At 40.6% G+C, this 27,871-nt stretch overlaps 2 protein-coding genes across 9 annotated transcripts; both read left to right on the top strand.

The window, feature by feature from the left end:
* Positions 1 to 219: 219 nt before the first annotated feature.
* On the top strand, positions 220 to 15,622 carry hnrpkl (heterogeneous nuclear ribonucleoprotein K, like). 6 transcript variants are annotated; one of them, XM_020082465.2, is made up of 16 exons: positions 221 to 410; positions 1,427 to 1,533; positions 2,376 to 2,473; positions 2,595 to 2,651; positions 3,559 to 3,602; positions 5,653 to 5,725; positions 6,689 to 6,802; positions 7,031 to 7,159; positions 7,381 to 7,688; positions 8,304 to 8,357; positions 8,955 to 8,991; positions 11,151 to 11,166; positions 11,859 to 11,891; positions 12,015 to 12,082; positions 12,176 to 12,345; positions 13,451 to 15,622. In XM_020082465.2, the coding sequence occupies exons 2-16, from the start codon at positions 1,473 to 1,475 to the stop codon at positions 13,479 to 13,481; spliced, it is 1,293 nt and encodes a 430-aa protein (XP_019938024.1). In that variant the 5' UTR covers positions 221 to 410; positions 1,427 to 1,472; the 3' UTR covers positions 13,482 to 15,622. The 6 variants fall into 6 exon arrangements, with proteins under 6 accessions (XP_019938027.1, XP_069370171.1, XP_019938024.1 ...); XM_069514069.1 differs by having other exon boundaries at positions 395 to 1,346; XM_020082466.2 differs by lacking the exon at positions 221 to 410 and adding an exon at positions 470 to 645.
* Positions 15,623 to 15,692: 70 nt separating this feature from the next.
* On the top strand, positions 15,693 to 27,808 carry LOC109626221 (guanine nucleotide-binding protein G(q) subunit alpha-like). Of its 3 annotated transcripts, none has more exons than XM_020081942.2 (8): positions 15,693 to 16,078; positions 16,356 to 16,512; positions 19,888 to 20,072; positions 23,125 to 23,279; positions 23,524 to 23,652; positions 25,087 to 25,216; positions 25,689 to 25,842; positions 26,385 to 27,808. In XM_020081942.2, the coding sequence occupies exons 2-8, from the start codon at positions 16,377 to 16,379 to the stop codon at positions 26,573 to 26,575; spliced, it is 1,080 nt and encodes a 359-aa protein (XP_019937501.1). In that variant the 5' UTR covers positions 15,693 to 16,078; positions 16,356 to 16,376; the 3' UTR covers positions 26,576 to 27,808. The 3 variants fall into 3 exon arrangements, with proteins under 3 accessions (XP_019937501.1, XP_019937502.1, XP_019937503.1); XM_020081943.2 differs by having other exon boundaries at positions 15,766 to 16,148; XM_020081944.2 differs by having other exon boundaries at positions 15,766 to 16,229.
* The last annotated feature ends 63 nt before the right edge of the window (positions 27,809 to 27,871 follow it).

Genomic DNA, 27,871 nt, shown 5'->3' with positions numbered 1-27,871 from the left:
CCCTAATCTTGAAGTGTTTGGGTTTTAAGATACCTCTGAAATTAAGACCAACATTTTGGAACCGAGTCAAACTGGAATAAAACAGTCCCACATTTTACCTGGAGTTATCATTTCTAATAAACTACAACCTGACTTCGATCGCCTGTGAGCCTTCACTCGGGGCAACACCTCCCCCTCCTCTACAGGGAGCGCTTGATATTCCGTTCTCGGCCTCACGGTTACTACACTGGTCCATTTCGGTAACATCCATTTCTCTTAGCTCCGCTCGCGGGTACGGTCTCGGGCGGCAAAAGAAGCGTACCTCCGCGTGAGCGTGGCGGAATCGAGCTCACGCAACGTGTCCGCTCTCCATGCTGAAAACGTGCGAGCGTTTGAGGAGGAAAACCTCAGTGACTGTGGCTCTACTGCAGGTCTGTGCTCCTACAACCTTTCTCTCCACACAGCGCGCCGTCGCGTCACTTAGCACACTAGCTAGCTGCGGTAGCTGCATTCAGCTGACAGTAGAAGTGTTAGCTGTGTTGGTCCGTTGTGTTGTTATTTCTCGACAGTGTGGTCCAGTCGCAACGTGTACACTGGAGCCCATAGACACGCCTCACAGGACGCACTGAGAGCTGGGGCTAGTAGCACGGCTGTTAGCATAGCAAGGTAACCTAATGTCAACTTAACAACAGCGCAGGGACGCTAAGCTAACTAGTGTTTGCAGGCAGCTGCGCGTTTTCCTCTTTTGTGTGTAATAAACTGCGCAGTTTCCCCTTCCTGCAGGTATTATTAATATAGCTGCACGTGGACATAACAGTTAGCTTCCATTTAACGTGTTGCAGAGGGAGGTGAGCTTCACTAATGTCTGGAGAATCTTATTAAAAATAGCACGTTCACTGCTAACATAGCGGTGTATGTGGCTGCTCATGAAAAACACAGTGGTCAAAATGGGTGCTGCTGATTCTCGAGCCATGTACGTGTCGGTCAGATTCTCCCTACAAGTTTAACAAGGCCTCGGTGCTGGAGGGATGTTTGCACAAGTGCAGATTGCTTTCTGCATTATTCCGCCAGCAGCAGCTGCGAGCCGTGCACGTAGGTGTTGGGGCTGCATGTGCAGAGTTCATGCAGGAGTGAAGTGCTCAATCCTAGATCCCGACTCTGAACCAAACTGACAACATGCATGCTGCCACATGTATGCACGACTCATGATTTCACATGATCTGTCTTCAGTAGCTGCACTTGTTGATTCATCCATTTGAAGATAGACTGAGAAATAATTTCCAGCTCGCCTGTCATCTATCCCCCCTCATTGGTTTCTGACATACCACACCATTAATCTCCTCCTCAAGAAAACCATCAGCAAAATGGTTAATTTCAACCTGAATCAGAATATTTCATTAGTATGTGGCCCAGATCATTGAGTTATTATTGCCTCCTCTTTTATCAGATCCAGGGAGAGGAGCCTGTTTGCATTCCTCTACAGGTGCAAGACAATGGAGGTGAAAATGGAGCAGCAGGACGAAGACCTCACATTCAGCAACACTGACACTAATAGTAAGATCATACACATTTCCATTGTGACCACAGACCATATATAAAGGCGGAGGAGCCACCTCCAGTTTCTTCCAAGTATCTAGAAATGAAACCAAAATATCAATCACGAGTCAGTCTCATCTGTAAGTTTCACCCCATCTTTACAGTATCAAATAACTAGAAAGAGAATAGGGAACAGTCACGTCGTCTATCTTTTATACAGTCTGTAATTGTGACAAAGAAAAATAATCAGCCATTCATAACCCTAATGTAAACCAAATGGATGAACTTGTACATTAAGTACAAAATGGACTGAGCCTCTCTTGTGTTATATCCAGGTTGAAATTGAGTGTGTAGCTAAATCAGCTAATTAGTATACTCTAGGGAACAAGAAACAAAAAACTGAAATTTTCTGGCTCCCTCTACATAACACGTGGACATGTCAGATGGTTGAGGGGTTCTCCTGTCCAAGCTACTGCTGTTCTGTGGGTCCTGAGCAGATCTGCCTGTGTTTTAATCCAGGAAGGTTACATGGTGGTGCTGGATACTCTCCAGGATATAGTTGGCTGCTGAATGAAACCCAGTCTTAGGGTGGAACACAGTGTAGACCTAGCACTCGCCATGTATTTATATTATTTGCTATTCTAATAAACGTTTGGTTTCTGTAGCCCAGTGGAAACCACCTTTTTAAGCCCAAGATCACTTTTTAATTCCAAATGTAAGCAGAGATCTCTTTCCAATTTTATATTTTATGGTGCCACAGACCTACATTTCTTCATATTGACACACTGTAGTGCCAATTACCCATTTATCACCATTAATCGATGAATTCATCATAAAGAAAGAATTGTTTTCCTTTTCAGGTAAACGCCCGGCTGAGGACATGGACGAGGAGCAGGCCTTCAAACGATCACGCAACACGGATGAGATGGTGGAGCTGCGTGTGCTGCTTCAGAGCAAAGTAAACACCTATTCTGTTCATGTAGTTTGCCACATTTGTCGTTTGACCATGCAGCTTTTTTTTTTTCATACTTATCAAAAGAGATTTCTTCCCCTAAGAAAACCTCTCTTTTTCCTCACAGAATGCTGGTGCTGTTATTGGAAAGGGTGGAAAGAACATAAAAGCTCTACGCACAGACGTGAGTAACAGAAAAGATGCTGCTAACATTTCTGCAGCTGAGGAGAACATTTTGTTTGCTGACGCCCCCTTTTGATGCAGAATCTGCTTGGGTCTTTTGGACCTAACAACTGTGCTGTATTTAAATGCTGAAATATTGAAATTAAAACGATCAAACTTAAATTCCAAATTATTCCAGCCCCCTATTCCAACAGACGCGGTCCCAGATTCCCTGCCAGCAAGTTTTTAATCATTTGACATCAACAATTAACATGCACTGTTAGTTGATTAAACCAACTTGGCTCTTGAGGACAGACAAGGTTCACCTTGTTAGACACATCTGTTGGACTTTGTTTCCAGTCCTCCTGTTACTGTCAGCCTGATTCCAGTTCCCTTCTCAGTGTTGAAGCTATTTTTGACCTTGAAGTGACAACAGGTGCCTTAAGGCCGAGTCTTTTTTCCAGTAACGTAATTCTCTGTAGTGCTCCAGACTGTTTAGTAAACTTATCTTGTCCAGGTCACACCTCCTGTTCTTCTTCACTCACCACAGTTTCAAATCTCTCACTTTCTCTTCACTGTTGGGACAAAGTAAAAGCGTGTTATTCAATTAAAAATGTATTCCTTCTCCCCCTCTTCCCTTCTCCTTTACTTTTTTGTTTTTATTTTTGGCCACCTTCCTCCGTTGCCCATGTACTGGATCGACATGCCCCTCCTGCGTTGCCCACCTTGACGTTGGCCCAACCTCCGCCCGCCCCTGAACGCCATGCCCGCCCACCTGACACTCCCGGTTGGCCCCGCCCATATACTGTGCCCCTCCTTAAACGGGCGCCTTACTTGACTTCTTGTGATTGAATGCCCCCGCCCAATGCCAACCTCCTCCACCACAACCACCTCCACAACCACCACCACCACCACCTCGGCCCATGCAGTACAATGCCAGTGTATCAGTCCCAGACAGCAGTGGCCCAGAGCGGTATGTCCCACCAGTTATTGCCTCACTGCCTGATTAGAACAGTGAAACACATGTCTTTGATAACCTGCCTTCTGTTTCATTTTAACATCTTTACATACATGAAAGTATACTCCCCATCCCCCAAACACCCCCCCCCCTCCACTTGTAAGAGACGTGTATTGTTCCTTTTGATTTTTCTGTCCATTTTAAGCATCTCCATTGAGTTGCACTTTTTGTCATTACAGTTTATTGTCCGTGCAGAGCCACTACCAAGTAGATGGTATTTTATGGTTATCAAACACAGCTGTCGGATGTTGATTTCCTTGCTGTGATGTTTTTAATTTGACCATTTTAACTTGTGGAAAGCAAACATCTTTTTTTTCTCGCTCTGTCCTCTGTGGCTCACCTGCCCCCCCCCCCCCCCCCCCCAACCTCTGAACCACCCACAACCCTCTTCTCCTCCCTCCACCTCTCCTCCCCCACTTTTTTCCCAGCATCACTGTCCATAATCTCTGGAGCGAGCACTGGCTCCTGTCAAGAGGCTCCGTCCCCCCTCTCTGTCAGTCATTAATGTCGTCACTTGATTTCATTGTGCTGCATCCCTTCTGTTAAACTTCTCTCAGGCCACATTCAGATCTGAGCTGCCTGCCAAACCTTTCATACCCCTTCCCCACCCCCGCTCTTGTCCTGTGCCACAGACTAGTTGATAATCACTTACATTTCCCTTCCCCACCTCAGTTCCTCTGCTCTGTTGCTCTTTTTCTACTGCCCACCCCGTCTTCTCCTCACCCCAGCCCTAAGCCCTCTCATTCCCACCTCTCCCTTCTCCCCGAAACCCACCTGGTCACAACGAAGGTGTGCTGGTGGTGCTCTTGTCATGGGAGTTTATTGTTTCAGTTTGTTATGTTCCTTTTCTTCAACTTGCTGCTGGTGGGATGGTTATAGCTCTGTCTGTCTCTTTCTCTGTCTCCCTTTCTCTCTAAGTCTCTCTCTCTCTCTCTCTCTCTCTCTCTCTCTCTCACCCCTTCCCCTAAAATGTTTGTGGCCAGTTTCATATTAATTTGAGCCCTTCTGAAGCAGCCCACAATCCCGAGGACTTTTCTGAGGTCCTGTTTAGACCTGGTATTGACATCCATCTCAGATTATCCGATCACAAGTGGACTGCTCTTAGTAGAGATGTGAAAGTACGCAAGATGTATCTTATACCACATTTGGAGGTGGTCTGGGATTAGACTACATACATACTACTCAAGTTAGTTTATGAGCGATTAAAAAGTTTCAGTTGGGAAACTCTGCTGTCCCTCTTTTAGTTTGAAAAGGGTGTGGGCCACAGAAGCTCATTTTTTGTTAGGTTATTATGGAATGGAAAAAATAATTTGATAAGTTTTAATACGCTTGAGGAAAATGTTCCCTCTCTTCCCTCTCCCTAATTACTTAATTGCATTTCCTGAATTATTGTACCTGCCTGCCAGCTTCCAAAACTGTGGCTTATAGACACTGCTCTGGTAATATTGGTGTCTATGTTGCCATTTTAACCACTTGAAAGCCAAACATAACGTCCCATGTCTTAAGCAAAAGCTCACAAGTTCAACTTGAAAGCAGAGTATCTATCCATCTCTCTGGCAGACATGATTATGGACCCATTTGTCATAGATGGACTAAACTAACCATTATATGTCTTTGTGACCAGAAGTGATATTTATTTACATGTAGAGTGTGGAAGTGAGATCTGATCAGGTGTGTGGACACACTCTAATCCCAGGTATGAACAGACACAATCAGAGCTGTCCACTTGTGATCTACCAGGACTGAACAGGCTCTTACTTTTAAATAAATGGTGAAGTGAGTGCATGTCAGCATCTTATTCTATCAATTCAGCGTTGGGGGGGGGGTTGTATTTGTGTGTAAACGCTGCGATCTTAAATTTTTCTTAAGTTGGAAACCTTTTTAAGTCTCTGTACCTGTTTGCTGGACTGCCTCATGGTTTTTTTTCCATTTTCTTTCTGTGTTCTACTTTTTGTCCCCCTTATAATGCCTTGCTTCCTTTTTGGGCTAAAACGGTTCCTGATAGGATTCTGAGTGTGAACGCCAGCATCGACACTATTGGTGATATTCTGCTGAAAATCATACCAACTCTAGAGGAGGTGAGCCACTGTGCTAATTTGCTTATTGCTATTTTTACCTGAGCAGAGGGAAGTCAGGGATGATTGATAATGTATTGTTGAAATATTTAGCCTGTTGGAACAATAGAAAACAAATGGAAAACAATAGAAAAATGGTCATTAATATGCAGGACCTTTTGAAGCTACCCTGTAGATTTTTCTTTTTTTACCTTGTTGAGATGTCGCCTGGGTTCTCTTGCTGTTTCACTGATCAACATCTTGTGCCAGTAATGAAAAAAGAATCATAACAATACCAGCAAATCAAGTGAAAAAGAATACCTCACTACGTGAGCAGCACTAGTTTTGTGAATGCTTTAGTAAATATATTTGTTGGACCTCCAAGAGAAATATTAAATGTTAATATTGCTTTCATTTACAAGAAAACTCAAAAAGGCACCTTTAATTTTAGACCCAAAAATTTTGCCGTTTCACCTGAGCTCAACTAGTATGGTTTAAATTTGACCTGAGACTTAGATAGTTATATATATTAGCTATTGATGTTTTAATTTTTTTTATTACAGATTGTTAGTACGTCAAAGTAATGCAACACATTAGCTAGATTTTCATCCCACGGCTGTGCAATGTTTTGAGAAAATCTACAAAAGAAAATGCATTTTAATTTGCATTTCCATTCATTACTGTTATTAGTTGTTGGTTCATTGGAATAAACTGCTGGTGGTACTAATTTTCACCTTGGGTGCCAATAAACCATTGCAAAAGAAGAGGACAGCAGATCAAGATGGCTTGATTAAAATAGGAGCAGTCAAACCTCAAATGTGGAAAAACTTAGAAAATATAATTGAAATGTGGTTTTGTGTATGTTTCAAATATTATTGTCACAGCCTGTTTAATATTCCACATAGATCTTAAGTTTTCATCTCCTCAGTGAATGTCACACAGTCTATGTTCGAATGTCATTTAGAGATGTACGTTGTGTTTCTGTAGTACCAGCATTACAGTGGGATTGATTTTGACTGTGAGCTTCGCCTGCTGATCCATCAGAGCTTGGCAGGGGGCATCATTGGGGTGAAAGGTGCCAAGATAAAGGAGCTGAGAGAGGTAGGAGAGAGTCCTGCACTGCACATTTATCAGAAACATAACTGTTATGTGTCATTGCCTAATGGCTACCACGGATAAAATCTAATTCTGTGCCAAACACTGGAGAGGGTGTACTTTTTAACTACTGATTTAATTAGCAGTTGCAGTAACGTCATGTATGTGGCATTTCTGCCGGTGTCATCAGCTCAATCAAAAGTAGATTTTAATTATGGGGTTTCTCTGCACCAGAACACCCAGACCACCATCAAGTTGTTCCAGGAGTGCTGTCCACACTCCACTGACAGAGTCGTCTTGGTGGGAGGAAAGCCAGAACGTGTCATTGAATGTATAAAAGTTATCCTGGAGCTGGTGTCAGAGGTGAGTTCACAGCCCGGGATCTGCTGAAAGCATAAACATACTTTCTACAGTCATGTGTTTCATGCCATGTAGATGTAATAATAATCACCTGAAGCTAAAATCCATCACTAAGAAGTTAAATGTTCAGATGATTATCGTTTTTTGTGCTTCATAACTTGTTTCAACAGTTTCATAGTCTTTTACAATCTCCTCTCATTATATCCTTTGACTTCTGTTTGCAGGCTCCAATCAAAGGTCGTGCTCAGCCTTATGACCCTAATTTCTATGACGAGACATATGATTATGGAGGTTTCACCATGTTATTTGAGGAAAGAGGCAGACGACCCATTGGTGGGTTCCCTATTCGCGTGCGTGGGGGCTTTGAACGAATGCCCCCCGTGCGTGGCAGCAGACCCTTGCCTCCCTCCAGAAGGGACTACGACGACATGAGCCCTCGTCGGGGTCCTCCACCACCTCTGAGCCGAGGTGGACGAGGCGGCAGCCGAGCTCGAAACCTGCCTCTTCCCCCGCCTCCGCCACCAAGAGGAGGGTAAGGAAGTTCCCCATTTTCTTTCGTTGCTTTCAAATCAAAACTGCTTGAGTGGACTAATTACCAAGACCACCTAAGGAAAAGTCCTGGTCCATATTCAACCAGACTTTGATTTTAATGTAAATTCAAAGCTTCTTTTCAGTTTCATCCATCTATAGATCATGAACTTTAGATTGATTTTAGAGAAGAAGTAGCCTTGTTAAAACAATGCACATCACCCTGTGATCAAATGAAAAGAGTTTAGCTAGAGCCTTTTTGAGTTTAAGCCCAATTTGTTTGTATTTCCCAATTTTCCCAAATAAATGGGTAAACGACTGATGTAGTAATCACAGTAACTGTCCTACGCCATTATTATAGCGGCAAAGACCTTTGTCATTATTATTGTCTTTATTCGTCAAGGTCCAGTTGCAATTTTAACTGCGTGGATCCATGTAGGGACAATCTATAAAACTGTAAAATCAAGTTACCCTATTAGTCCATATAGCCAATGAACAGGAAATTGACCACAGCCAAAAATGCTGCAAACTGTGTTCTACGTTGTCTTGGTCCAGATCAAATCAACAATACTGAACTGTGAACAGTCAATTTACTTTCCCTGTGTGTCATTGTTTGCAGGGGAGACAGGTTTTCACATGGCAGCTACCACAGCAGCATGGACGACAGACAAAGGTGATCATGATTCCCAACATTGCAAATTATTATATATAAGCCGGCTTTTAAATAACTGTTAAGTCCCAGATGAAAATCAAATGAACAAATAGAAGCCGGACAATAATAAAGGTCGGGTTGATTTTCAGGGAATTACTTGTAGCCTACTAGAACAGTATGGTGAGATACACAGCCACAAAAGTAGCTTGTTGTACTAAGAGTCCTTACCACAGATGAAATACATGTGTCATGTCATGTCAACCCACTTCACCAAAATAGTGTGTGTATGACTTGATTAATGGGGGAAATTTAGAATTAAGACCCCTTGATAATATAAGCTTGCCCTAAATAAGGGACTCTCTGCCACTGAGGTAAATAGTTGAGCATTTATGTTCATCTCCCAAAATATAGCAAATGAAAGCTGCTCGGTAGCAGACTGTCAACCCACCAGCCCTGATTCAGAGTCTGATCACAGGTCATCTGTAGAGTCTGCATGTCCTTTCACACTCACAGCTTTCTAAATACCAATGTAACAGCAGTGACCTGCTAGATGCTGTGCTCTTGAGTGTCCTCTAGAGAAGATAAACTATATTAATGCACACCTCTTTTTGTTTGTAGCGACAGGAGAAGCCGAGGAGACCGTTATGACAGCATGGTGAGTACCGTCCGTTTACAGGTGCTGCTGTAACGCTCAGCTCCACTGTGTGGTTGTAGCTTCTTAGCTGCATAGTGGTTGTTTGTGAATTATGTTTCAGATGAGGTGACACAAATTTCTTTTTTTCTGAGTGTAGTACAAGCACAGAGGCACAGACACTGTCCTGCTTTTTTCACTGTGTATGCACACTGATCTAGGCCTGTTGTTGCCTGGCAACAGTTGTCTCCTTGGTTACCGCAGAGCAGCTGAGTACGTAGTCCAGAGATCCACCAGGCTAGCAAATGAACTTGAGCTGAAACCAAAGCAATTCCTGCACAAAGTGTTCCAATACGAAAGCAAAGAATACATTTAATCAGATAAACAGCAACGGGTGTCATTGAATTCCTTACATTTAAGGACAAACGTGGTGGCTTGCATTGATATAAATATGAGTAATAATAATGTGTCTTCACTCATAAAGGCCACTCTGACTTTACTTATAAAATGAAAGAAGTATATCTTTTTTCATTTATGCAACTAAAAGCTTCTTAAATCAACATTTGCCTTAAAGCATATGGAAATGTTATAAGTTAACGCAAAACATTTATCAGTAATGATGATAACTTTATGGTACTGACCTTGTTCTCATTCTAACTTTTACAGGAATGTATTCCGGCATGACTTTATGGGGTTAATGCAGAATATTACTGTGTATTTAAATGCCCCAAATATGGCCAATTAATTCTTCGGTAAAATTAGGACCAAAGTCATATCCCAGATTGTTGAAAGCACCAGCACTAAATAAGTTGGAATATTTTGACCCAGTTTCAAAGTTCTTGAAGTGGATGCCTTTGACTGTTTTAATGTAAACCAGTGCAATGACGTGCAGTGTGGTCCAAACGTCTGAGACCACTTTCCTCTGTAGTTCTTAAAACATCAAACCATTTAGTAATTTTGACTGTCAGCTTTTATCTTTTACGTAGTATATTCTATAATCTTCTGTTCTTGTGGAATCTGAATCACACCTCCTGCTGTTCTCCTCAGGCCCCTTTTTTCAGAATAACCAGAAGTCCAAGGGCTGGGTGAACTCTCTGGTCTTCTCAGTATTTAACAGAAATACTTTGTGGGATGAAACAGTCAAATAAAAAAACTTAGACTCACAGCAGCAGCTGTCAAAAGAAGAAAAAATTCAGTTCTTACTGTTGATGCCTGGAGGCAGCACAAGTGTCAGAATTGCTTGATGTATTCGTTCGCTTGCCTTTAGACAGCTCACATCAACATGTCTACAGCTGCATCACAACTTACTAGTTCTTGCTGAGGCCTGGGACACACAGTGCATGCGTCACACGTGCGTGGCGGTCCAGGAATGTCTTTGGGTACGTCTTGGTTAGAGCAGCCTGCATGAGACATGTGTGTGAGACACTGCTCACAACTTGCTGCTGCGGCGTGTTTAAAAGTTCAAATCACGTTATTGCTTCCTGGCTGCAAAGCTTCGCTTTTCAGACTGCTGATCAACAATGGTTGATTATTATTATTGATTACACCATCAAAAGCAAACTTGGTGTAAAGAGACAGGGCTGTCAGCAGACTCATGGTGGTGTGGAAACAAGTGTGAGCTGCAGCAGTTCAGCTGCATCAATGACAGTGTGCGTCACTGTGGGAATCTGAAAAAGTAATGTTTTGTTTCTGTGAGTCAGCTTTTTGGTACAAAACGCTTTTTGTCTGTGAGCCTTCATCACCATTATCCTTATTCGAGATCAGGTGCATCCTTTCATTGGCTTTTTGCGGTTAAAGACACTGAAAAATCACTCTCCCCAGGATCCTCCCAAAGTTACTTGATATGGTTTTAGTGTTTCTCAGATTTTAACCCAGTAATGCACTTTTCAGATAAAATGGGACATCTGAAACATGAATGTCGCTGAATGGGACTGCTTAATGCTGTGTGATAGGAACTGACTCAGATCCTTGTGGAACATTTCCAGCACCTTTCGGAATCTGTGCTAATTCAAGCTGTTATGGATACAAGAGTAAATCCTAACCAGTATTGGACATATTGTTTGTCATATTGTAGAATAGATATAGAGATTTTGGCTCTTTAGACAAAATGTTATCATAGAATGCTATTATTTTTGTGATACTAAAACAATTTTTTTCCCCCCCTAATTGATCCTGAACGGCAGAGTGGAGGCGGATATGGTGAGTTTACATATTTATTTTAATCCTGCACAAATCTATTCATCAAATGAAAATCCTGTTGTGTTTTGGTAACATAGGTTTTCTTTACATAGCTTTGGTCATCATCTTTTCAAATATGACATGTGGTGGCACATTAAACTCAGTCTCTTTATGACACAGTGCTCTAGAGAGCAAGTTAAATTATAAGTTTTAAATCAAACTATACAAAGATGTAGATGTTTAGGCTAATACCAAAACTGTCAATCAACATATTGTATTACAGAGACAGTTTTCCTGGTTCATCTTTGGACTACTGTATTTAACAATATGTGCACGCAATGTATGGATGATTATAACAGGAAATCCAGTGTATGTTTCCCCTTCTTGTCTAAATATGTTCAGGATAATTTGGTTGAAATGAGATTTTAATATTTAATTCAAGAATTACCTGAGATACTGCTGCTGTTTAAAACCTGTGTGGTTGCCTGATCGCTAATTTCAACATGTAGTAAAGATATGGCTGCGAGTTTTTACACGTCATCACATGTCTCCTTGGAATCACGTAGGGGAATAATTATTACTAAAGAAAAATATGCACTTTAAGAGTAAATGGAGGGAAAAGTTTATCTTGAAGATTTCTGTCTGTATTTCTTGTTTATTATGCAACTATCTCCTGTCTTTGTCCCACTGGTGTATTTTCAATGTCTTCAAAGACAACAATTCTTCCTGGGAGCACTTTCAGTCTGGTGAGTGGGGATGGATCGTCACTGTCCCTCTGTCTTCTTTCCTAACCTTAAAGGATCGTTTCATGTTGTTGCATGATTTATCTAAAGACACAATCCCCCTAAATGTGCTCCCTGTCCTCACAGGTGGCAGAGGGTCATACAGTGATATTGGAGGCCCAGTCATTACGACACAAGTCACCATCCCAAAAGATGTAAGTGAAAAGGCATCAGTGTGCATGTCAAACACATGACTTTGACTGTGAAGGAACGACACCACTAAAACCGTTTGTGTGCTTGTTGTGCAGCTGGCTGGCTCTATCATTGGAAAGGGCGGCCAGAGGATCAAGCAGATCCGCCATGAGTCTGGGGCATCCATCAAGATTGATGAACCACTAGAGGGCTCTGAGGACCGCATCATCACCATCACAGGAACACAGGACCAGATCCAGAACGCCCAGTACCTGCTGCAGAACAGGCATGTGTCTCTGAGATTAAACCTCCCCCAAAACTCTAAGCCACCCGGCTGCAGCAGCGTGGTGTCCTCTGACGACCTGTTTGACCATCCATTACTGGATGAAAGTAAACAGTTTTATTTGTTAGTTAACTTGAAACATAAAATAACTTTATTTCTGTAGTGATTAAATATTGATTGTACTAAACTGATACAACTATTACATCTGCTTCTTTAGATCAAAATCCGTTCTAAAACTGAACTCCAGCCTGTAACTCTGCCCAGTGCTGAAATAACCAGTCGATTATTTGATTCGACCGTTGACATAAAATGTATCTGATTTAAATTTGATAATCAATTTCAAAATTTTAAGATAAGATACACTTTATATATCGAACGCTGGGGAAATTCAATCGATACAGCAGCAGTCAGAATGAGCTAGACAAGAGAACATGTGAAAGTATAATAATAAAAAAATACATAGAATGTGACACACACCTTTAACGACAGATGGATATTTAATTGATTATATTGTATATTTTTGGAAGAAATATTATGATTTTATTCTTTCAAGGGAAGCAGACACACTTTATGGTTTGAGCTTTACAAATATGAAGACTTTCAAGATAATATCTCTGTCATTTTTACTTTGAGATGCATGGGCTCTAGGAAATTATATACAACTTTACTTTACAACATTTTTATTCATAAAACAATTGATGAAATACGTCACAGATGAATTGAAAATGAAAACAATAATGAGTTGCCTCTGTAATTAGTCAAACTTCATACATTAGATAAACGTTGAACTTTTCTTTATTCGGCCAGACTGTGTGAAGCTTGTGTTTTCTTAGACCTTTCTTGCATCTTGAAGAGTTTTCAGTTCACGCGTTTCTTTTCCCAAGTCACCAAGTGGCTAAGCTCGTCTCTGCACTCATAGTGCTTCTCGCAGGCAGGGTTTATTTTCAGCCTTGACCTTGGCATACTTTTTTTTAAACGTACAATTGTGCTCCTCATGAAAAATGACTTACAGTTTGCAGCATCCACCATTAACAGCCCCGACCCGTGTCATGTTCCTGGTAAAATAAATATCCTTAATGTCCTTAACCTTTTTGTTTGTGTCTTTCAGCGTGAGGCAGTACTCTGGTCGGTTCTTCTAGAAACAAGAAGAGTGAAGCCATGCTACTGTACGGTTTGCTCCTTCTATTCAGAGCCTATTTTCCTCTGCTTTGGGTAGAAGCGCCTCCTCCCCTCACTACCACACACTACGCCACCTATCTGTGCATTGGAAACTTTATTTAGAGGTTTTTTGAGAAAATCTTAAAGCTGTCAAACAGCAAACAAAAAGTCAACAATGTATTTCTGTGCTGGTGTTATAATTTTTTGGGAGACTGTTGTGCTGTCATTGGAGTAAACTCATATGTATGATAACTTCCGGTGTTGTGAGCCGCCCCCTGGCCCTTATCTCCCTCATTTCAGTACAGCATGCAGAATGTAATCTTTTTTGTAAGGAACACAGTGTGATTTTAGGTTGTTCCTTTTTTTTTTTTTTTCTCAAATGTTGAAGCACCCTCTCCAAATGAAGATGCATGTTCTCAAGAATGGGTAAAGAACCATTTAAATAATCTTTAATTTTTACACAACCCCCTTTTTCACTTTAAAATGAAGTACTTTTTGTAAAATGGGCTTTAAAGGAAATGTTTGACATTTTAGGAAATGTGTTTGTTCTCTGGGGCAGGTTTTACAAAGATAAACTTTGTTCCGCTGGATGCTACAGTCATACATTTCACAAAGCTTCGACTGCACCGGCGTTCCCGAAAACCTGTATTGCTTGTCAACTACATAATTTAATAAACATTGCTGGTTAGGTGGGTTGAGATCTGTCGACTGCCGAACATGTTCCACATGATTCACATCATTTTCATACCCAAACATTCACTGATCCTTGCTGCCTTATGGACGTGTAAATTCTCATCATGTTTCCCTGCTCAATTTTCAGGTTTTTCTTTCCATCATTTCCCAGTAAATCATCACATGTGAAGTCTAGTCATTTATATTTAGAAAAATCACTTCAATCAGTTATCAGAACTAGAACTGATCAATTACTGGGTGTCCGGGAAAATAATTAGTTCTCAATTTCTCAAATGTATTCATTCAGTGTGATTAATCTTTCTGAGTTTCCCATTAGTTAGTATGAATGTGTTTAGAATTCTTAGAAAAATATGCTGCCTGAGAATCTGTGGGGTTTTATTTACTACTATCTAAGTAATCCATTGATAGTTGTGCCTCCATTCATGGTTACACTGCAAGTAAGAGCTGCTTATAGTGTATTTGGTATTTAATTTCCAGATTGTAGTCAAATTTAGGTTAAAAAAGGCTAAAGTTGTAGCCCACTGTTTAACTGCTCACTAAATCAGGCCCTTTTTGTAAAGGTTGTTCATTTGTTAATATAAATAAAGACTATTGCTGTTTATAATGCAAATAAATCCCAGGGGTTGAATGGCTGGAATAAAAATGAATCATGTGGCTACTTTTATGATGATTGGGCAGGTGCAAGGCTCAGATTTACATTTGACCCCCTCACGAAACAAAAAAAAACTCATTTTCACTCATACAACTTCAGTTTTGTATGGATTATGTGTATAACGGGTGAGGCACTGAGGTTTGAACTCTGTCTTGGACAGAGCCAGTGCAGCCTGTTCCCCTTTGTTTCCAGTCTCTATGAGACCTAAACCTTTCTGCCACAAAACAAATAAACATCTTTCCCTCAATGTCAAACATTTGCTCTTAGGTGGAATAAATGTGCGATACAGCAAAAATACTTTTTTAAAGATGTTTTGCTTTTCATTTGAAAGACAAGGAGCTGTATAAAGTGTGTGTGTATATATATTTACATAGAAACTGATAATTTCATGAGTGCTTAGAATGGTACCAGACTACTTTCTACTTTCATGGAAGGACATGGAGCCAAAAGACAGGTCTGGCCATCTTTTTTTCTTTTCCTCTTTATTATTTGATTTATTTTCTACCGCTCTCCTGGATGGACTCGCTGTAATGCAACCTTAACATCTGTCCAGTTGGATCCATTAATTCTTTAAGTGACTGTTTAAAATTTGTAACCTTTTCTTTTTTTTTTAAATGTTTTTTGAAAGGATCTATTGAGATGCAGTTACATGTGAGGAGTTTGCAGCTTTATGAGTCCATAAGTGGTGCCTGTTTTTGTGTGTGTGATCATATCTATTTCTGTGTCAGATATCTGTACCTGCAGGTGTTGAGTAAATAAAGTCAGTGTTACACTTCACCAAGCCTGTGCTCTTCTTCCTCTTCCATCTCAACACAGGGATTATCAGTGGAGGATTGGTTTTCAGGGAAGGTGGTGTGTCAGGCTGTTGCACGACCTGTCACATGCATCCGTAGTTTACACCGGAAATTTGCTCCCATAATGTAATAGAGAAAGCCCACACGGTTTCCCATCAGAGCTCAGCCCTTCAGTCACATGGTTCACTGGAGGTTTTCACCCAGGAGAGGGAAGGAGACGAGAGAGGGGGCCAGGACGAGCACATCTGAGGACGCGCAGGAACATCAGCACCGTGCCTCACTTCCTTTTCCTCCTTTTAATCAAAGGACAACCCGTGGCGGAGGAATACCTTTTGTTTTCCCCGTCAGGAGAGAGACTTTAACCATGTTTGTGTGATTTTTGCAGCATGTAAAACTCCGCCATATTCAGCCCACCACGCCCGGAGCCCAGCCACCAGGGGTAAAACACTCGCTGCTTGTGTTGAAGTTGTTGCACAGAGTACATTTCCTCTGCACGGGAGAGGATCGAGGTTTGAAAAAGCAAACAAACTAACATCAGTGAGAGTTCACTTCCTTAAACTTGGTTGAGGCTCGCAGCTCGGGAGGCGGGGGTTAGTGTGCTGTTTCTTTGCAGCGGGATAGTGGAGGGGTTAATCACAAATGTACAGACTGCAGCATGTTTTCTCCTGTGTAACCGACACCATGTGTGCTTGTGGTTGTGTGCCTTGCCTCGGAAGAAGTGTGATCGTCCAGGAGCCATGATTCTTTGCTCGGTGGGAGCGTGCTGCCTCAGCCCGGAGGCCAAAGAGGCTCGACGGATCAACGACGAGATAGAGAGGCAGCTCCGCCGGGACAAGAAGGACGCCCGCCGGGAATTCAAGCTCCTCTTACTCGGTAAAGATAAAGTCTTTCTATTATTTATATAGTATACAGTCTTATTTAAAAGATTCTTTAAAACTTCTATAGTATACAATAATTAAGTCTACAACACTTCTATGGTATACAGTAATAAAAACACAAGCGAAGCATATATCATACTGTAAAAGTACTCCTTTATAAGTAAAGGTAAATGGTTTGTATTTATATAGTATATAAGTATTGCCTTCAAAACTTTATTTGTATTTTATTTTTAAACAGACCTAACAGAGACAGTGTTGTTCGTGAAATCCTAATGTGTAAAGAAAGCTGTAAAGTAGTTGAGTAAAGGTATAAAGTGGCAGAACATTCAAATACTTTTACTGATAAGTGTTTAAAGGAACCAACAAGCTGTACTGTACCGTTACTTTCCACCAATTAAACTTATGTAAGTCATTTCACGTAATGCACGTAAAACGTATTTGCATCTGTGAAATCAAAACATTGGTGTAATATGTACTACACCACATCAATACCACATCATTTGTAAAGTAGTCTGGTAAAGGTTACTGTTAATTTCCACCAAATAAACTTAAGTTAGTCACCAAAAATTCATGTCAGACTTAAATGCATCTGTGAAATCAGAGTATTGGTGTATTATGTTCAATACCACATCATCTGTAAAGTAGTTTAGTAAACGTGTAAAGAAACAGATAATTCAAATACTCAAAAACCAGAAAGTACCTAAAAACTGTAGTACAGTAAATTTATTTAGTTACTTTCCACCAAATAAACTAAATCATCTCACCAAAAATAAATTTGTTAATAATTTAAAGCTGTGAAATTAAAGTATTGGATTAATAAGTACACTACTACTAAGTATCAAGTGTCAGAAATTTAAAATCCCCTTGTACCACAAAACTGTGCTGTATGTAGTACAAAAAGTACTGCTCTTAGGTATATACTCATTCCCTTTCCACCAAACTAAATCAACTCACCAAAAATACAGGTAAAAGTTATTTACAGCAGTGAAATCAAAGTATTGGTGTGGTATTTACAGTATCACATCAACTTTCAAGTCGTTGTTAACGTTGTGGCTGAAAATCTAAATACTCACATGAGTAAGTCAAAACTGTACTCAAGTATTGTACTTAAAATAATATACTTAGTTCCCTTCCACTTAATGAACTAATGCAACTCACCACTCTTTTACAAGTAAGAGTCCGACATCCGGTCATTAGCAAAATCTACTTTGTGTACTTTCAGTTACAAACACTCAGATTGCATCAGAATGCCTCCACACACTGATATGTTTATTTAATACACTATATGATTATAAACACTGATGCATAAATGAGTGAAAATACTTCATCGCTGTAGCTGGTCAAGGTCCAGATAACTTACTCAAGTACAAATGTGAAGCACGTACTTTAATATTTCTGTTTATATTTAAGAGAAGTAATGACCATTTATTTGAGCAGCTAATTACTCACAGATGCCTGGAACATGACATGAGGCCCCAACTAGACAAAAAAATTTTGTCAGGGGTCATAAACTAAAAATGTTGGAAGCCAATGGTTTAAAATTTTAGCGGATTAAAAGTATAAAATAACTGGAATCATTCAAGTAAAACACATGTATCTCCAAACTCATATCAAGTACAGCAGCTTGGGGAATGTAATCAGTTACTCTGCACCACAGAATTTACATTTTTAAACTTAGTTTTGCCTCGACAAGCACAAAATGCTGCTTATATATTAATGCATCACTAATAATGCACTAATGCTCCAACATTAAAACTGTTCTTAAGTGCAGTAAATGGGCCTCCGCCACTGATGTGAACTTACTATTGATTAGAAACTCATTAGTCTGGTCGATTAAATAAATAATTGCTGTATCATCTTTGAAGTCCATGTTTTATTCCTGGTTCCTGACAAAGGGTGAATCAGCAGTGATGTTAGTTTAAGGTGTAAGGTGGTCACGTTGGTTGTTGTCATTGTGCTTTCAAGAATCACTGACTCATTATGAATGTATAACTACACTTCCAGGTTCAAAAGTAACTTCAAGTGTGCAGTGCTAAAAAAAAAGACTGCTTCTGCTAAAGAAATATTTTATTGGCCTGCTTGTATACTTTTGTATCATGCCAAATAGCCCTGTCAAGTGTAAACTGTTTCATACATTAGCATATGAATTTTACAGAGACTGAGAAAAATGTACAGTGCAATTTAAAGTCATAGAATATAGTAAGTGCCATGCTCTTATTTTCCCTGGGAACGGCTGTATTTGCAGTCATTTGCTGTCAACTGTCTGTACAGGAGGAAATGGTGCAACAACTTCTCCTAGTTCAGGTTTTTACAGACAGTCAGTGTTGAGATGACAAAAGACTGTTTGACTCTGAGAACAAACATTAGACCAGGGAACTAGATACAAGCCAGACCATTGTAAATAAGGTAATTTCAAGATTGCATAAGAGTGACACGTGAAAGTGCCTCAAGCACAGTACAGGCAAACTCTGTTGCTTTCAGTTAATGGATTAAGCTGGTGATATTCTGAATATTACACATTGGCAATGCATTCCATAATGATTTATAACTAATAATGATTTCATCCCATTAACAAGTCTTGTTTGTGCAGTGAAATCCTTATGTAGCTTATTCATCCAAGCCAGAGACCTCTGTTGTTGTCCAGTCCCCAACTACACTGATGGCTCTGTGAGGCTGTACTCAGACTCGTAGTGCTAATGCTAAGATGCTGATGTTCATCAGGTATTTGCGGCAATTTGCACTCAACACGAAGTATGGACCAAGCTGATGGGAGTGTCAGTTGTCTTGCAGGTTATTTGGTTGCAAGGCTTTACCCATAGACAAAATGAAGATGAACCCTGCCTCCTCCATGTTAGTGGATGGGTCATGGGTCTAACTACGGTGCTATAACCAAGCACAGACTCTGGCTCCGAATGCACAAGATGGCAGCATTCACGTCGAGGATATTTTGCTTTAATTCCTGGATAATGAGAGGACACGTCATCCATCTTTATATACAATCTATGGTTTGACCTAATGATAGTGCTAGGTATCAGAGGCTCACCAAAGTGATAACAATTCATTCAAAATGGAACATGAATGTGTACTGACTTTAAGAGACATTAGGTAAAACCAGGTGCTTCAGACAGAGGCTGAAAAGAGGAGCTGCAGCAATTGATAGTATGAGGAAAGTTTTTTCTTCATCTATTTTCTTCACCCTACAGCATCTAAACCTTTTTTAGTAATACCCCAAATTCTAATTAAAATCCCGAATATGAGCATAATATGTCTCCTTTTAAGCATTTTTGTTAAAAATGAATCAAGTACAACACCGTCCTTATTGTGAAAGTAAACATGCTTACAATTATGTTATTTATCTGGTGGTGGACAGGAACAGGTGAAAGTGGGAAGAGCACTTTCATCAAGCAGATGAGGATCATCCATGGCCGTGGATACTCTGAGGAGGACAAGAGAGGCTTCACCCGGCTGGTCTACCAGAACATCTTCACAGCCATGCAGGCCATGATCCAGGCCATGAACACATTACGAATCCCCTACAAGTACGAGCACAACAAGGTAGACCAGACTGTTGTTTCCCTGTCCTCTCCTTGCTTTCTCACTGACAGATTGAAAGAAGAGCTTTTACCACACACATCTCCACAGAAGCGAGCTCATGGTTTACAGTCCAACACTGAAAGAGCCTGCAGTGTATATTCCTGTGTATTCAGGGAGAAGTGCCTCTGGTAATTTTGCGTCATTGTTTATATTTAGGATACTGCTGCTGCCAGATTTGTGCCTACTTACAGAGCAGGCTGTCCTGTCATGTGGAAAGTACACATGATTTTATAGTGCAGGCTTGTAAGAACAGGTACGCCAAAAGAGGAGGGGCGAGAGAGAATCTCCCATTAATCATATAGGAATCTGTCCCTGTCACAGCGACAGCAGGAGCTTATTAATCAACCAAATTTGCTGGCTTACACAAACATGCTACATTAATAAAAGTTCCAGGTAAGACGGAGACCCAGAAGAGGAGAGTCCACTCGCTGTAGTGTCCTGTGACTGCACGAGGAGGCGGGGGGGGGGGGGGTCATTTGGGTGTTATGGACCTTTGGCAGCATTAGCCAGGTCTGAGTCAGCATGTGGATTACAGTTTGTTTTACCAGTGAGGATGAATAACAGCACATCACCAACCATGTAGATATTAATACTGAAGGCCGGAAAGGAGAAGAAGCCTATATGTCACGTGACAATTCATTAAACCCCTCCCCCAAACAGTGATTGTCCAATCACAGCTTAGCAACCGTAACTAGTCATGGCAGACCCGTCAAACTGTAATGCCGGCGCAGTAAGGTCTTATTAGATTCTATCCTTTCCAGGCATACTTTGAATCTGTTCCCTTGTGGTGAGTCACTGATATTAGTCAATGATGAGGGGGAGGGTAAGGATATGTTTATTCGACCAATCAACAGCCAGCTTAGGCTAATGTCATTATTGGAGCACAAATGGCACCAAACTGCTCGAATAGCAATTTCTTTAAAATTGGTCCCATCATTTCTCCAAAGAGTTGGGAACATAAAAGAAGTGAAGCAGGAGCCATGAAATCAGCTGTAAAAAATGCCAGAAAAGGCAAAGGCCTCAGAGAGCGTGGCTTCCCCAAGAAATATAAAAAGGCAGCTAAAAATAAACTTCTGAGGGTGTTTTGCAATATACAATCCCTGCTAGCAATTTCAGTCAGCCAGAAATAGCTGGAAAATACTCACTGCTTTCACAATATGTGCAGAGATATGACTCTCCGAACAGCTCTTCAGGTATATTATTGAAGTCTCTTTGTAGTCAACGGTAGGGCAGTAAACTGGTTAGAATTTACATCTTATACAGATTTATTTCATCCATCCATACATTATCTATACTGTTTTTGCGTTGAGGGAGCAAGAAGACATTGGATGAGCGGCGAGGTACACCATTGAAAGTCGGCAGTCAATCACAGGGTTAGATGTATTTTACAGTACCACGATTTTGGTTTTGGTTTGGATTTTGGTTCAGGGCCTTTCTGTGGGGGAGTTTGCATGGTCTCCCTAAACCAGTGTGGGTCTCCTGGCGGTACTCGGTGTTCCTCCCACAATCCAAAGACATGCAGCATAGGTTATTTGGAGACACAAAATTGTCCATAGGTGTAAAGTCAATAGTTCAAGCGAGATGACGGTAGGACACAAGCAGGAAATTTCAAGAAATTGCCTCTTTCTTCACATTCTCCTCCACCGTTGCCATGTTTTTTATTGTCAGAAACTCTCGTGGATGTGTTTCTTAAAGCAAGGGTCGGAAATCCTGGAAAGCTAGCAAGAGCAGGCTACACTCGACTCGTCATTATGTTATCATCTCTGCCTTTGTGGTGTTAGTCTCTCTTACTTGTGAAGGCTCTGGTCCTGGGCTGTGGGAGCACGGACAGGGTGCGTGCAGGCCGGCAGGTCAGTTAGTGACAGACAGGTACGCAAGCAATGATTTCACCGGCTTAATGGAATTACTGGTTCTGTGGGTTCTGAGGATTTCAACAAGTAAGATAAAAAGGCTTTCAGAAACAACTTACCCACACTACCTGTAACAACCATTCCAACATAGTGGACACATGGAAGTATGTTGGCAGTGACGGCTACATTTTTTGCAAAGGACGTGTCTCTTTTTCTGTGTAAAGGCAGCATAAATGAGCCTTAAGGCTGTTTATTGATGCAGAGTTCCTCGGATACAAAAGTCCCAGGCAGTAGTCGATGAGAGAAAACAGACTTGGATGAATAGTTCACCCATAAATGTCCATTAAAGAACTTTTAACAGCTTGAACAGATTTTTTCCAGGTATTTTCTGGCTGAACTGTTGCACTGCAGAAGTAGCTTTGCAGGCAGGGAAATATTTGTTATTAATCTGACACAAATAAAGGCAGTGAAACAGAAATGGAGAATTCTTAGAAGACAAAGGACAAACCTAGAACACGTAGAAGCTTTTGTACTTAAACGCTGTGTCAATAAATGCATATTAATGCGGAAAATGCGATATCCTGAGGGTGAACAGCAGGTTGGAAAGTAAAAGTAGTCACCGTTGGAAACGGCAGATCTTTGCTGCATCCACTCTGAGTTTACTGTGGAGATTACAGTCCAGGATCACAGCAGGACACAGAGGCAGCTTGAATCGAGTTGCCAGTGGCTCAGGCAGCAGATAAGAAAGAAGTTCAGGTCCTAGTCATGAAACCTCCTTTCTGTATAGTTTCATTTGTAGCTTGTGTTGTAATTATTTTATGTCGATAAATCCTTTTTAGTTTGAGTTAAAAGTCTGTAACACAGCTCCAACTCATGATTATATTCACAATCAATTCATCTGTCTAAAATGATTTTGGTCTCTTAAAAAAAGAAAACATCAAACCAGTTTGTTTAGTTTTTTTTCCTGGATGCATCTGTAGTGGCAGATGCTTGCTGGGTAAAAATTTGCCTCTAAAACTCACCCTGATCAATCTTCCATTAAAAAAAATTACAACAATCCTCTGTACAAGGACACAAACATTAGATCATGAAGCACTGTGTTTATTTATTTCTTGGTTGGATTGTATAGTTAACATTCAGTGTTTCATTCCACTGTCGTTCAGGCCAATGCCAGTATTGTCTGTAGTGTTGATGTGGAGAAGGCGACGACATTAACGAACCCGTACGTGGATGCCATCAGGAGCTTGTGGAGCGACCCAGGGATCCAGGAATGTTACAATCGGAAGAGAGAATACCAGCTCTCGGACTCCGCCAAATAGTGAGTGTAAACAGATTCTTCAACTCCTCAGACATTGCTGAATATTTTCCACTGTTACATCTGCCAGTTGCCTGTTTAACACTCTCAAGATGGTTTGAGATCTCTGGTTATTCCATTTAAGGTTGTTGACGAAAGCAACAACTGAAACAGGAACATCCATGATCCATATTCTATAACAATCTCATTGTCTGTGCTGGTTTAGTTTTCCTTTTCTTGACTGTGCGTTGTCGTCCTGTGATAACAGCTATCTGAATGACTTGGACCGAATAGCTGATGCTACTTATCTGCCGACCCAGCAGGACGTCCTGAGGGTCAGGGTGCCCACGACGGGTATTATAGAGTACCCGTTTGACCTGGAGAACGTGGTGTTCAGGTGACTGTTTTATGCTGCTGTTAAAGTTTGTTGATGCTGTGGTGGTTTTTATTATTTGAGCTGAGGTCACAAGCAGTGAAGAAAAAGGAGTTTCTAAGGTTAATAGTATGATGACATCTGTAGTTTAACATCACAACTTATTTGATTAAATTTCTATCATGATATGTTTCCTGAAGTTTAAATCATTATGTGTTTATGGGTGAAAATTCAAGCTAATCCACTATTAATAAATATATATATATACTGTATATATATAACAACTGCATCTACTACTGTTAGTACAACTACTACAACAAGAACTATGACTTCTACAACAGCAACTACTACTGTCACTACTACAGCTGTATGCTACTGCTACAATTCCCACTATCACTACTAGTACAACAACAGCAACAACTGCTATTAATCATTTGACAACCACTTCAACAACTACTACAATAACTTGGACTCCAACAACGACAAACCACTCATACTAATACTACTATTATAACTACGACTACTACAACAACAACACAATCCAGTGAAACTGAGTCATAACTGACATTGACGTGAAATGTCCCTGTCAGTGATTGTGTAACACTGCCCACAACAACCTTAGCATACCCCAAGAGATAATAAGGACATAAATACCTTGGTATAGCTGATAAAGTGCAATCTCTGTATTGTACCTGTACTTTCACATCATCCACCCTTATATCAGTTAGTTTAACAGCTTCTTGTACGATAACATCCGCATCTGTTTGAAGACATACAAGCCACAGGGCAAGTAGGGCAATGTGAGTCCATTACTTTGAAAATATCTCAGCACTATGGGAATTATCTATATAATCAAGTTTCTGCACTTAGTCGATCTATTATCATGACATTATGCCCAGTCATTCATGGTGTATCCTGTTGATTTATGTGATGAATTTATCAGATACAACCATATGAGCGTATTTCAATGACCTGATTAGTTAAGTCATCATGTCTACATTGCTTACAGATAGTAAATGACCAAATACCAAACAGCACAGCCTCAGAATTTGATAAAGCTATATATAAATGAGCAACATCAGAGCCCACCATTTATGGTCTGATAACAAAATAGCCTCTGGGGGAAATGGCCAATATTTTGGGGCCTCTGGTGTAGACAGCAGAAATCCGGGCCAAGACTAGTCAAACTAGTTTCTTCAATCACAAGATTCCAACGTTTCTCCACACAAAACACAATTAGCAAAACTCTTTGTTGGTGCTTCAAGTCCAGATGACATTTTAGCTAATCTCTTCCACCTCTTTTGCTCTCCACATGGACTGTTTATCTGCAGGCAACCAAAGCCTCCACAGAGGTGATTGGTTAAACTAGAAACAGAATCCAGAAGGCTTCTGGCTCCAGGCTCTCTTCTCTCCTATATTCTAAAATAATAATATGATGACTTTTTTCATTGGCTGTAGGATGGTGGATGTGGGTGGTCAGCGTTCGGAGAGAAGGAAGTGGATCCACTGTTTTGAGAAAGTCACGTCTATCATGTTCCTGGTGGCGCTCAGCGAGTATGACCAGGTTCTCATTGAGTCGGCCAACGAGGTACAACGCTGCAATTACAAGGACATCTCTTACTATATATCCCCTGTTAGTGTGTACATGGAAAAGAAAGGAATAATAGATATACAAAGAGACATTGTTTCCTTTGTTTAAAGATGCAGCTGTTAGGTGGAGATGTTAACCTAGTTTTCCACAGAGTCCAGCACTATTCTAGTTTTCCCCTCTCCCTGTATCCATTTCTCTTCCCTTTCTATTTTTTCTCTCTCTTTTTCTGGTCACAATAACAAACCAACCCTCCTTTGTGTCAGTGCATGTGGTTCGCCTGCAGGGGGAGCTGTTTAGTTGCTCTGTTCAGCTGAGTGCAGCTCTCAGCCTGGCTTGTTCACTCGATGAGATTACAGCCAGGCTGAATTTGCTCGCACAGGCAATCACCGCTGAAGTGCTGCTCTCCAACACTGAGTCTGATTTTATATTGCCGCTCATGCTGAGATGTCTGTCTGTGTGAATTTCAAAGAACCGAATGGAGGAAAGCATGGCCTTGTTCCGGACCATCATAACCTACAAGTGGTTCAAAGACTCCTCAGTCATCTTGTTCCTCAACAAGATCGATTTACTGGAGGAGAAAATCATGTATTCACATTTGGTTGACTACTTCCCTGAATACGATGGTAAGAGGAGACTCCAATCCAATTGTCTAATTTTTAAAAGCTGCTTTCTGACATGAACACTGGAGATAAGAGCCGTCTGCCAAACATTTTCTAGAGTTTGTCTTTCACATATGAAGAACGCAGCAGGGGATTGTTAGAGTGTTAAGGTGAGGAGTGGCGTCTGGGTAGAAGATACAGCAGACAGAACATGACGTATAAATTCTTCTGCCGAACACCATCAAATCTCATTGTCTTTCCAAGTCAATGCATCATCTACATGTATGACACCTCTTTTTCATCCTGAGATAGTTGTATTATTTTAGTTTTTTCCAGTTTTGTGTCCGTTATGTGTTGGCTCACAGAAACTGACTCAGATATATGTGTTCTCACGTTCAGCCTCTCCAGATGACTTCAGGACACTGTCTGGAGTTCAGTTCATGTCTGAAAGCAACAATAGTCTCATTTAAATTGTTATCTCAATGCCAATCTGAGCTTTTATCTATACATAAATAAGATTGAGTGATTATAATGGGTTTTATTTGCCCTTCGTCTCTTTCCACCAGGTCCCCAGAGGGATGTCAAAGCAGGAAAAGAGTTCATCTTAGACATGTTTGTCAGCCTCAATCCAATCGAGAAAAAAATGATCTACTCCCACTTCACTTGTGCCACAGACACAGACAACATTCGCTTTGTGTTCCGCGCAGTGAAGGACCACATCTTGCAGGAAAACCTGGAAGTCTACAACCTGGTTTGAAAAACGTCAGGGTCCAATCGGCTCCTGCAGCCGGCAGTAACGAGAGCTCTGCGGTGATTCAGTTTGCCCCACGCTGCTACTGAACACTATAATCCAATACAGGAAACCGAGAAGCTATATAGAGCTTGTCTCCAAATGACTGTACTACTGATGTATTTCAAAATTTTCCTGTGAGGCTTTTTGAGAAATGGACGTCTACAGCTATAATGAAGCGTGTCCTGACAATTAAAGGCGGGGAGTCGTATTATTGTGCGCACTCTTGAAACGTATGGAGCTCTTTGGGGACGTTGTTGAAGAACAGTAACGGTACAAATGCACATTGATGAATTGAGGGGGGGAGAGAAGTATTTCAGTGGCCTCAAAAGCCTATGAAGACCAGAAATGTACGAGGTCTGTCCTTCAGGGAATCTATGGAAGTGGATGTAGACTAACTGCAATGCAGCACCTCACATCACTAACCCAAGTTGGTCATAGTTTATTTTTTTAAGTTAAAAGTACGAAACAGTGTGAAATACTCTAAATGCTAAGTTTGTATCATGAGTTAATGAAAAAAACAAGTCAAACACTAATGACAATTATTTTATCAGAGATATTGATTTGCACACTTGCTCCTTTTGTAGCATTAGCATTGTAGCATTAGCTGATCGTCTATGTGTGTGTACCTCAATTCACTGATTATGATATTCACTCTGGCATTGTTCAGTGTTAAACCACTTTCTTTTTTGTGAGCACAGCTTTGGTATATTTTTTATAATTTAACCCTCATTTCAAAAGAGACATCCGCATTCCTTCTATAAGTCTTCTATCAAAGCTATAGAATAAAGAGATCAGGGACTATTTGTTGGATTTTAAGTAGTCATTGTTGCCTTTAAAATCATCAGCTAAAATGTCTCTCTCGCTCTATTGTTTATCTGTATGCATGGTGTAAATATTGCATGGTACAGTATTTTCATAGATAGTGTGCTTCAAAGTGTTGAAACACTCTCTGCTGAAGAGAGAAGAACTTCTGAAGTACTTTTGATATTAATTCATATACTTTTGAAGATATCAGATGCATGAATAAAAAATCTTATCAAAGCGTATCCGCAGCAGGTTTACACGACCCCCTTTTCTTCGTGTTAAAATAATTACAGTCTAATTTGCACGGTTTCTTTGTCACTGAGATGTTTTAACAAACAAGTCTTGGTGTTTTTTTTGTAATCTGGATAAATAAACAGACATTTTTTCTGTTCATTTGCTGCTCAGATTGTTTGTTTGCTCATCAGCTCCAGCGAACCTTTTGTTTGCCCATTGAAG

This window comes from Paralichthys olivaceus, chromosome 18 (genome assembly GCF_024713975.1).
Source record: "Paralichthys olivaceus isolate ysfri-2021 chromosome 18, ASM2471397v2, whole genome shotgun sequence".
In the NCBI taxonomy this organism is placed as follows: domain Eukaryota; kingdom Metazoa; phylum Chordata; class Actinopteri; order Pleuronectiformes; family Paralichthyidae; genus Paralichthys; species Paralichthys olivaceus.
This window is presented reverse-complemented; position numbering and strand designations above follow the sequence as displayed.